General features: G+C 31.9%; 2 protein-coding genes across 2 annotated transcripts in view; both read right to left on the bottom strand.

The window, feature by feature from the left end:
- Positions 1-3,023, bottom strand: part of LOC108756317 — a 10,641-nt gene extending 7,618 nt beyond the window's left edge. The window contains exons 1-2 of the mRNA XM_018500083.1: positions 2,894-3,023; positions 651-779 (exon numbers count right to left, since the gene is read on the bottom strand). Of these exons, the coding sequence (XP_018355585.1) occupies positions 651-779; positions 2,894-3,023 (259 nt within the window). The remainder of the gene's footprint in view (positions 1-650; positions 780-2,893) is intronic.
- Positions 3,024-6,736: 3,713 nt separating this feature from the next.
- The window catches only part of LOC108756257 (lysyl oxidase homolog 3), a 9,515-nt gene continuing 4,822 nt past the window's right edge, over positions 6,737-11,429 (bottom strand). Inside the window, exons 5-8 of the mRNA XM_018499954.1 lie at positions 8,921-9,218; positions 7,554-7,682; positions 7,267-7,390; positions 6,737-7,131 (exon numbers count right to left, since the gene is read on the bottom strand). Of these exons, the coding sequence (XP_018355456.1) occupies positions 7,009-7,131; positions 7,267-7,390; positions 7,554-7,682; positions 8,921-9,218 (674 nt within the window). The 3' untranslated portion in view covers positions 6,737-7,008. The remainder of the gene's footprint in view (positions 7,132-7,266; positions 7,391-7,553; positions 7,683-8,920; positions 9,219-11,429) is intronic.

The following is an 11,429-nucleotide window of genomic DNA, read 5'->3' as shown; positions in this document are numbered from 1 at the left end:
ATAAATAATTTTCCAATCAAGAATTAAATTTATTTGTTTTTTTCTAAAAATCGCTTTATTATGATAATACAAAGAATAATAACAAAAATTTCAAAATAAATAATTATTTTTTCAGCGAGCATCTCTAAACTATTTTTTTCCTGAAAAGTTATTTCTCAAGAGTACGAATTTTTTTCTAGGCAGATTTTTTTTCTTTCAACGCATTGTAAATACGATGCATGATTTTTTTAACACAAAAAATTTCTATGTTTCCCTTTTTATTTTACTACATAAAAAAGAACAATATGATATCTGAGTTTAAAAAACATTTAGAATATATATAGATGTAAAACAAAAAATTTTTTCCCAATTTTTTACAACTGATTTAACCCACAATTTATACGACGATTAGTGAAAAACAGCAATTTACACGCAGGGTTAATCGCACAAAAGTGTACGTAAGAAATAGTTTATTTATTTTTTTAAGAAATTTGTATTCTCAAATTAATGATTTTTTACGAAAATAAAATAATATTTGACTAATTGTAAATTACTAATTATAAATTGACTAACTATAAATTATATAAATTTTTACGATATTTCTATTTTACAAAATATTCTTTTACCATTGTGCGGTACAGACGCGCATAAAATTGATCTATTTCACTTACCTAATTTCACATTCGGTATGTGATTATATTTGTTTAAAGTTTGCACGACATGCAATATCGTTAAAATTTGTTGAAGACCTTTGCTTGACGATACATTGCAATGCTGTCCATAATTCGCGTCCACAAAGACTGTCAAATGTCAAAAATTAGAAAAAGAAAACATAACAGTTTTTCTTAATTTCTCTTATTGGTAATTATATCGAATAGGGGACCCTCTTCCATAATTTTGATTTTGAGATATAAAATTGTCATGACCCTGAGAAACTCCAATAGGTTTTAGTCATCGTTCGTCCTTCACTAGAAAGTTATTGACAAAAGAAGTTTGGAAAATGATATGTCTCTTTTCTATTATATAAAATAAAAATTTTCTGCTTTGAAATATATTTTACAACTGTCCATGTGAAGCTTGAACTTTTGAAGTCCTGTTGGAGATCACTCAGGGTCACGACTTTGAAAATCGCTTCGCACGGAAATCGTTCGTCACTTAGCAGGGGGGGAGGTGGGGTGAAAATCTTTTGCGTGGAAAGTTGTATTTCTTGAATTTGTCCACCTTATAGCTCTCTCTCTCTCTCTCTCTCTCTCTCTCTCTCTCTCTGTCTAAATTTAAGGTATCTGACTCTTCATGTAATACGGGGAAATAATTGCTAATTTTGACTGTTAATTTTTTACCGAATAACGAGCGATGGCTAAAATTTATTAAAGGTTACTCAGAGTCATGTCTTTGACATGATATATCAAGGTCAAGGTCTTGGAAGGAAGGATCTCCTATTCGGTATAATTATTCTCATATTGATTAAATTAAAAAAGTATTTGAGAGATAGAGAAAAAAATTCTTGTAGAGGAGACCGGGGCAAGTTATCACACGGGGTAAGTTACAGTTAGTTTTTTAGTTGCCACAGGTGGCAGCACGTTTTTATGAATTTTTATGTAATTTTTATGATATTCTACAACTTTACTAATATTTGAAGAAGAAACTGTAGAATTAGAAGACTCTAGAAGACGCTACGTATGTTTTCTTGATTTTCAGTAAGTAAATATTTTATTGTATAAATCGCTTGTGTTATTTTTATATATAAATTAGAGGTGATTATTCTTTTGTATATTTCTTTTATATATATTTATATATATTTGATTATAATAACACTTTTTATTTGAATTGATATATGTATTGGTTTTCGAATTAAAAATGGAAGATTGGAGTAAGTTGTTACACTTTGATAGGGCAGGTTACAATATAACAACTTATCCTACTAAAAACAATTTTTTTTCTACAAAATGATGCATAGACTTCTATAAATAGACTACCGACTTTGTCTCTGTTTGAAGACAGCGCTGGGTAGGACCACATTTGTGTTCATTCACTCTTAAATGTATAAATCACACGGATAATAACGTTAGTGTTTTTATATAAATTTATGCGATATTCACAGACAGGACATATATGTGAACTAAAACAAGAACAGTTCGGAATCAGGTTCATCTCTTTCTATCATATTGAATCAGCATCTTTCTATTATATTGATACAGCAATCTAGTTATAAAAGTCTGCAGAATGATGCGATCTTACAAAAAAAAGACAGAGGATCTGTAAATGTAGAAATATATGCGACAGCGAAAGGAAGTTAAAAATGGCTACCTGTCTGTGAGAAAAGCAGCAAATGCATGTAATTAATGTAATGTTAATTTTATTACTTTTCAACATTAACTTTAATAATTAATAAAAAAAAAAAATTGTGTAATAATATATTTTTTAAATTTTATATCATAAAATAAATATTTCTTGTTTAATTAAATTTATTTAATACTTTTCAAGGATTTCGTGTTTAATTTAATTTATTTATTAAAATTAAATTATTAAAATATTTAGAGACATAGATACAAAAAAATTACTAGTTAAAGATGAACTTGAAGCAATGCATAGGTATTCATTAATTTATACATTAGAATTGAAAAAATTGCTAATCAAAAATTGTAACAACTTGCTTCGGTCTCCTCTACTTATATGTTTTTTTATTATACTCTAGATTTATAAAATAGATTTATAAATTTATAAAAAAAGTAATGTGTTAATATATATTTGTTAAGAGATAATGTATCGCATTTAATACAGTTATATTTACAATTTTTTACTGCTTTAAATTAAATACAGTGCAAACTAATTTCCTCATAAATATAAATTATACGTAAAGAAATTTTTAGATTCAAATCTAATTGATTAAAGTGTTATTAAATTAACGGCTTACCAGTTAAAATAGCATCACCTGTGGTCTCCAATAATGTATTATTTTCACAGCACAGTATTTGCTCGCTCGTGCTCAAAATTAACAGAATACTTAGCAAGAACGGAGCCTTAATGAGCATATCATTCGCCATCATTTAATTTGTCATCAAGGCATAAATTACGCGCATGCGTACTTTGGCAGATAAAATCTGTACTCTGATCACTAATAGCTTTATATTAATTTTGTAAGATTTTCCTAGAAGAGTCATATTTTTATTATTTATTTATTTTACAATAAAATAACATTAAAATCAAAAAAGGATGATAAGGAAGATAATTTAGCAACAAATTAATGATTACATAATTCTTTGCTGCTATTTTATATTTATTTTATATTATTTTATACTGTTATATTTTGCGTTATTTTTACATTTGTATTATTATTATTAGAGGTTTCTATCACTTCGATTAGCCATAAGAATCAGCAATTGTGATTTTAAGTGACACTATGTAGTTTGTAAAGAATCGTTTAGCACGAAAGGCATTTTTCATGAAAGTTCTGTCCGTTTTCTTGAGCGTTAATTTCGATGGCATTTATTAAGTCGCGTGACAAGCGCCACTTCGGCGTTTAACAATCAGTACGAAACACGCACGTCCCGCTTTACCTTCGCTGTTCCAATTTTTGTGATTACCGGCGGACGTCAGAGCCTATTTTACGCTTGGCTGATGGACCTAAAGCTTCAGAACCTTAACTTTGATATTGATCTTCTCTCTTGAATAATCTTGTTACTCGGAAAAATTCTACTCTCCGCGGATATAATTTCCGTCGAGATGCACATGACTGACTGCTCTTTGAAGAAGAGCTGACGACGTCGTTGACGAATTTTCACCCCTCTGGAAGTTTTGCCACTTTGAACGTATTCGTCCCCAAGCGCTTGATAAATTATTCTGAGTGGTTTTGTCGTTTCGAAAAATTCTCTCCGGAACGATAGTGAGCCCCAGATTCTCCAGGCGTAATCGTCGCGAGAATCACTACGTGCTTTCTCATTCCGTGTGGAGTCGCCGTGACACTACACGACATTCGATGCTATCTATGGAAGCCGTACTCTTGTCAGGCTAGCACTATGTTTTTTTAAATGGATTATATGATCAGTCACGTTGTTGCTAGGCGTGATACGTAATTGACAGTTGACTTTTTCTTTTTGAATGCTGTTGAGTAAAAAGATTTAAGTAGAATTTGAATAGAATTTGCACGGAAAGGACAGTTTTGCTCAAGAATTTAGCTAGATACAGAATTGAACATAATTTTATTGGACTAATTATATAGAACGCTGATTGCTAGAACGATTATACATTTTTTGTCTTAATACTTGAGATTCCTACGTAATTATTTTTATAATCCAACAAAATTATTTTCAAATCTATATTTAATTAAATTTTTAGATAATTGAACAAAATTATTTTTTCCGTGTGATCAATGTACTATACATTAGGCTTTGTCTCATTAAATTTTACAATTTTATTACACTCCAAAATTAAGAATACAATTACCTTCGATATTTTCTTTATATGTTATAATCATCATTATTATACACACGAAATACATGCTATAAAACGTCGTTTTGTTCTACGTGGCTTTGTAAATATTTAAAAAAACGGCATTTGATGTTAATTTTATTGGAGTCAAAACGATAGTTTAATCACCCTCCGACCTGTTAAGTTGTTTCTTCGTTGAGAAAAAGGCTGAGAATCGGTATAAAGGCGCAGTTAACTTAATTTTCACAAGTCCGTTTTACGACGCCGCATCTTCGTGTGATTACGAATTTAATTTGTCTAAAACATAGGACGAATGTTACGACGACTGTTATGTGATTTTATATCTCTCGTGATATTTTGCTTTCTGCCAAAAAGATTGGCATAAAGAATAATAAAAAATATCTTTATAAAAATTTTCTCATTTGAACCTTTCTATGTCGACTTTAAAATACTAAATGTATATTTTGTGCTCTTTCCTTTTTTTTCATACACAAATATTGGCTGCTTTATAGACGTGACGTGAAAAAAGTTTGAAAGTTATAACTTTTTATTATAAGCAAGATATAATACTTGTGATATTTCGTGAAAAATTGTATATTTTATATTGATACATTCGATATAATAAAATATGAAATATCTCTTAAAATATTCACGTTTTGATAATTTTATCATATCTTTATGTATATTATTCAAAACACATCAGAAAATGTCAGAGTTGCACAAGAAATTTTTACTCATGGGAGTTTGGAAAGTCAACAACTAAAAATTGCTACGATTTTTTTATACGAGTGTTTATAAATCGCTATTTATAATACTAGATTGTCAATATCACTAATGGAATGATCATAGTTCTACGATGATTAAGATAAGATTATCGTAGAGCGTATTTATTTGCTAGTTTTTCAATTATAAATATATTAATTAGCCTTTATTTTCTAAAGCTTTGTAATATGTTCGAGACACTCTGCAGCCTCAGACGGAGTCCAATGTGAACTCTGGAACCAAAACGCAAAGCCATCGACGCAAAAAGATTCAATATGAGTAACATTTCAAGGACTGTAAAGTGTTGATACGCATCTGAGTGACGCTTATCAACACTTTACAGTCCTTAAAATGTTACTCACATTGAATTTTTTTGCGTCGACGCCGATAGTTTTGTGTTTTGATTCCGAAACTGAAATTGACTAAAATTGGACAAGCTTATTCTATAGGAACGAGGAAATATATAGTTGTTCTAGCTATAGATATATCTGTGCGGGGTTACCTGCTAGCAGGTGGCAGGTAGCCGATGGTAATGTCCAACATAGCATTCGAGCGTGACGCAGCACGCCTCTATCCTAAACCCGGTCTAGAGCAAACTATCTCTGATATGACTGCGATAGTCATTTTCTCCGGAATCATAATTAACGCACGTTGCCGTGCACGCGAGATTAGACAATCTCTCGGGATCCCCAAAATAGCGTGAACGTCCGTTTTGAACTTTTACCGAGCACGAAGACGTTTTGCCTATTATTCTGAGAGTTTTTCTTTTTCCGATAAGAGAGTCGCGTAGCCACGAACATATCTAGAACGGTTCTACACGTATGAGAAACGTCTATAAATTCGGTCCTAGACTCCGAAACTTGTGATGCCGTACACGGCCAGCATGCCAGCCGAGGAAGTGGCCAGCTAGTGAGCTGCTTCGATCTGTACACTCGGTTGCTTCTCGCTAGGCGCACACAGGCCTAGACATCTATATAATCGAGCTACGTTAGTAATTACCTGGCTAGGGTTGCACCACAGTGCTCTGTAATTATCCGAAAAGTTGCGTGAATGGAGACGATAGGGTTTAGAAGGCCGATAGCGGAGACCGGTTATTCAGTGAACACAAAAGATGCTTTTTTTTAAGACTGTCTATTGTTCTAATTGCGTCGTATTTGTAAATTTAATGGAAATAATAATTTTAAAAGAATCATATTTAGTGTAATATATATATCAAATGAAAGATACAAAATGTAAAGCACAAAGGATTGAATTTCCTTTTATCCTATATAATTTTAAATATATTGTAAAATGTTTTTCGTCTCCATAAAGTAAGATAATTTAAGTAATTATAGAAGGTATATAAGTAAATACTATAATAAAATAAAATACGTTTTTAGATTTGAATTTACATTATAAATAGATAGAATCATAGTAATTTAGGAACGGAAGTTAAAATTGAACCACTTTATTTCAAAATTGCTTTTATTTTTCATATTAGCTTTCCTTTCGATTTATAATTTTATTAGAAATACTTATAAGATTATAATAATACGCTGAAGATATCTAAAAATGAATCTCCCAACTAGTGTAATAATTTTAAAACAGCAATATTCTGTTTCCATTCATTTTGACGCAAGAGAAAAAAATTGTCATTTTTTAAATTTCACGATGCATCTTATTTTCAATTGACAGTCTACTTTTGAACTGTGAAATTTATTCACGAATCTATCGCAAGGTCGCAATGTATCGCCTCTTGTTCGTCATGTCCAGTTAACGCCAACGCGCTTGACATGAATCTCTCACCCTGTAAATTGTCCCCAGCTAGAAAAATCTCTGCAATCGTGTACACATTGCATGTCAAGGACGTCCCATTACGCAACTATGGACAGTTGCAAAAGTTTCTGTATAAAGAAGGCGGCAGATCGCCGCGTTGTTATCGAACGACATCTCACCAACTTTAAATTCGGGGTTTACCGCGACCTGAAAAGAAAAGAAAAAGCTACTCATCTCGAAATCCTCTGTAGAGTGATGGAGTCGGAGTTCGCGATACTCGCAAACTCGCCTAAAGAGATGTCGTATTTGATATTTATGAAAATGACTTTATTACGGCCGTACCTTGAGCGTATAATGTCCTGGCTCGAGCTCGGAAATATCCACCCACTGGCAGTCGATATTGTGCTTGTAAATGTCACTGCAATTAACGGAAATACCTTGGTCTCCGTAATTGGCGCATTTGTATCTAAAACGGTAATGATATTTCAAATTATAAACTTCAATAGACGGATATAATCGCGATCGTAATCGCAAGAAAAACAAGAAGGAATAACAGTAAAATTACACGTGCGTGTCAAACACGAAAAGAGGGGCTTACTATTGTTATCATGTGTTATTAGAATTTTTACCTGGGTTGAACATCGGGCATACATTGATTGTCTTCGAGGCAGAAGGACGCTTTATGACCTTCGGCAACTTTATTGCCGCTCGAATCGATTACGTCGAAAGTGGCGAATACTTCCATCGAATGATAATGCCTGCAAAATGAAAATGGTCAGAATTAATGTTTCTTTCCTGCGCCAAAATTTATTTTTATCACTGCAAAAATAATTCCCAAATTTAACGCTAGTATTTTAAATAATCGATAAATTTAATTGAAATCATTTATTGCGAAACGTCCGAGATTCTTCACTTAATGTTTTAGAATGTCACTAGAATCACAGCAAACACTAATTAAAATGTTCTATTTTTTTATCACAATTTTATTAAATTTTTCAGAAATTTAATTTTTATTCCTTATAGCCTGGTCGAAGATGGTTCAATATTATTTATATTGGACTATTTTTATCTGATGATAACTAAAAAAAATTGAAACGTTATAATACGCAGAATGTATCACTGAACGCTAAATGTTATTTATATTAAATTTAATTTTACGCTCCGAGACTCATAATGATCATTTTTTCTATTAATAATTTTTATTATCAATTTTAATTAGGACTGTATTTATTTTTCTGTTTAAAGTTTTGCTTTTTATTAGAGATTTTTTATTAGAGATGTTAATAATCAATTATCATACTCCAAATAATTTTCTTTATATAACTCATTGATTTCAGATATTCTGCAGTTATTATTTAATAGATAAGTACTCGTACTAAGAATGCTGAAAATATCCTGTTACAGGGTTAATATATCGATATATTAACCCTGTAATGGTAAAGTTTCTTCAAAATGTATCTGATAGGATAGAGTTAGATCCAATTTAATGCTTCGTTTTGTTTATTTTTCATGTAGTCAATGTACAATATGAATAAAAAAATAAATAATAATATGAAGCTTCTTCCTCTGTTTATTTACAGAAAAAAATACATAGATACGTACAAACGTAAGGACTATATTTGATTAAAGTAGATATTGAGGCTAATATGTAATATTTTTTAGTAGACCTTACTATTTTTAGTTCAAGCAACAAAATTTTTAAGTAAAAAATATAATAAAGTTTATTAACTGACTTTAAATAATTGCAGTAAAATAAAAAATATTTTGGTATTCATATATTTCAAATTTTATATTTACGCCCGTTTTAAGTCTTAAGATGGTATAAACCAATCAGAGGGCTGTATTAGCATCTTAAGACATTGTTAAAATAAGAACCGACTATGAATACTGGCCTTTGACTGGCAAAGCTATGGAATCTATATATATTGGACCCCGTTAATAAAAATTAAAGCGGAAAAAAATTTATTATCAGTGCCGTTATTATCGATTCACTTACATATGACACATGTGCCATTCCCATAAATGTTTAGGCACAGATGGACGGAAATCCGCGGTACCCGCATTTAAGATTCTTGCGGTGAAGCGTAACAATCGTCTTGTCTCCAGGTGCCAATTTTCAGACTCGCCTTGCATCTTGTAGGCTTGCGAGGCCACGCAATTTTCCTCCATTGCGCATTGCAACCAGTACAGCTGACGGTCTTCCAAATGCGCCGTCCGCATCAGTTCGATGTGATCGAACACAAGATCAGCCATCTGTCGATGACACACCACCCCTGCTATGTTCTCCGTTGATCCTAAAATTGAGATGATGAGATTATTTCGTGTCGACCCATTCTACAATTGTATAAGCGTAAGTGGTTATAAGAATTGACCAATCAGTCGAATATTCTCCTCAAATTCGATTGTGATTGGTCAATTCTTACAACTACAGCCACTTACAATTATACACTTACCCAATTGTAAAATAATAATTTTTTACGCGATACCGAATGTATGATGAATACTAAAATTTCACGCTCGCTTTTTGAGATAAACACCTCCTTGTAATATTTTTTATTTCAGATGTGTATATTAACATTTACTATGAATACCCGATATATTTGATAAATACTGCATAGGAGATGAGAGGAAATAGAAAGATAATATTTTTACTATCAGATTTACATAGAAAATCAGCTGTGATATAACTTGGAAATAAGGAGTTTGTAAAAATAAAATAAAATATTTTTTGTTCACAAACTTACTTTTTTTTTTAACTTCTGACATAACTGATTTCTTATGCAAATCTGATAAAGAAAATAACCTCTGCAAACTTTTCTCATTTCTTTGGAATATTTCTCCTTCACAGAATATTTTAATTAATCTTTAGAATGCACAATTAAATACTTGGGCGATTAAGAAATAATTGGTATTTAATTGTTTGTCTATAATTTCGATCATTTTTAGCATAAGCAAAAGGACTATTTTATAGGAGAATTTGGGCCCTGGATGAATAACTTTGAGACATGCCTAAACTTTTAAGGTATCAAAAGAAACAAAAATTTCATAAACTCAATTTTATAGGAAAGGTTTCCTGAGTGCTAGAACTATCCAAAGTTCGCTATTATGATCATGTACCACTAGTCTTATCCAATTTCTCTGCACCCAGGCAGGGCACCTCCCCGCGGTGACGGTGGTAACGGATTGTACTAAAGACATTGAAGTAATATCTAAAATGTATTTGGTACAGTTCATTAATCCGGTTAAGTCTCTGGTCGCGATTCATGTCGACATATCACAAAAATTCGGATTTGCTTGTAATGACGGCAATGTTCCTGGAGTTCGCCCTGGAGGGAGGGAAGATGGACAAGCGAATGTACTAATCGGGGTAAACCAGCCTACGGGGTCACCCCAAAGCAGCTACTGAGATGAGATTATTCATTGCGGGCAATGTGGAAAATATTTTAAAAAACCAGTAAACATTTGTTGGCTGGGGAAGTGCTAGATTTCTTGGAACAAGAGCCTAGTAGACTCCACAAGAGCTTCAACACATTTAAATATATATGCTACGCCTGTTGGTGCCATTATAAAAGAAAACATACTGAAACGAGAGATGGAAACGTTACTGTTAAAAATACTGAACCGCAGTCTCTTTGTCAAATCAATTAAAACTTTTTGTTTCATACTTTGAGTGTCTCTCTCCCCTCTTCATCGATTAATATATTATATATCACTTATAACTATTTATTTGGGATCCAAAAAAGGTTTTAATTATCTTCGTCAAGATAGGACATACTCCAGATACTAGATGTTTCGAGAAATCGAATAAAACCAGTCTTACATGGTACACAATACATGGTCATAATAACGAACTTTAAACAGCACTCATTTTAGGGACTCATTTTACAAAGTTGTGCATATGAAACTTTTTAATCCTTTTTCTTATGCTCTACAATCCTAGCTAGGTCTCAATACTGTTCAACCGGGACCCAAACTGGGCATAGTTTTTTCACTTTGAAATTTTTCTAAAATAAAAGAGGGCTAAATCTGATTTCTTCTCCTAACATATTATATTTTGTCTCGGTAGTCTAAAGGCTCAGGACTCTCGCACGGAATGCAAGAGATCCGGGTTCGACTCCCGGCCGAGGCAATATTTTTTCGCAATAAATTATTACAGTTTTTTAAGATTGGTAGAATTTGGGGGGTTTATTTGTTTCAGATTGATTGTGTGAATCCGATAATTTCATCGGCTCTCAATTTATGTCTGAAATATTAATTCAATTTTATTGAATGTATATTAAGACAGTAGTTCAACATCTTAATACTGTGACCGCGAAGGCGCTGTGTTTCAAATATTATATTTTGTTAAACAAAACTATTTAGTAATATAATAGAGATGTCGAAAAATAACTCTGAATTTTTCCACATTTTGTAGAAGCTTAGAAAAGTAAAAAACTTGGACTGGACAGAGAGAGAGAGAGAGAGAGAGAGAGAGAGAGAGAGAGAGAGAGAGAGAGAGAGAGAGA

Source organism: Trachymyrmex septentrionalis, unplaced genomic scaffold, assembly GCF_001594115.1.
Source record: "Trachymyrmex septentrionalis isolate Tsep2-gDNA-1 unplaced genomic scaffold, Tsep1.0 scaffold101, whole genome shotgun sequence".
In the NCBI taxonomy this organism is placed as follows: Eukaryota; Metazoa; Arthropoda; class Insecta; order Hymenoptera; family Formicidae; genus Trachymyrmex; species Trachymyrmex septentrionalis.
Note: the sequence above shows the minus strand (reverse complement) of the source record. Positions and strands in the feature narration are given on the sequence as shown.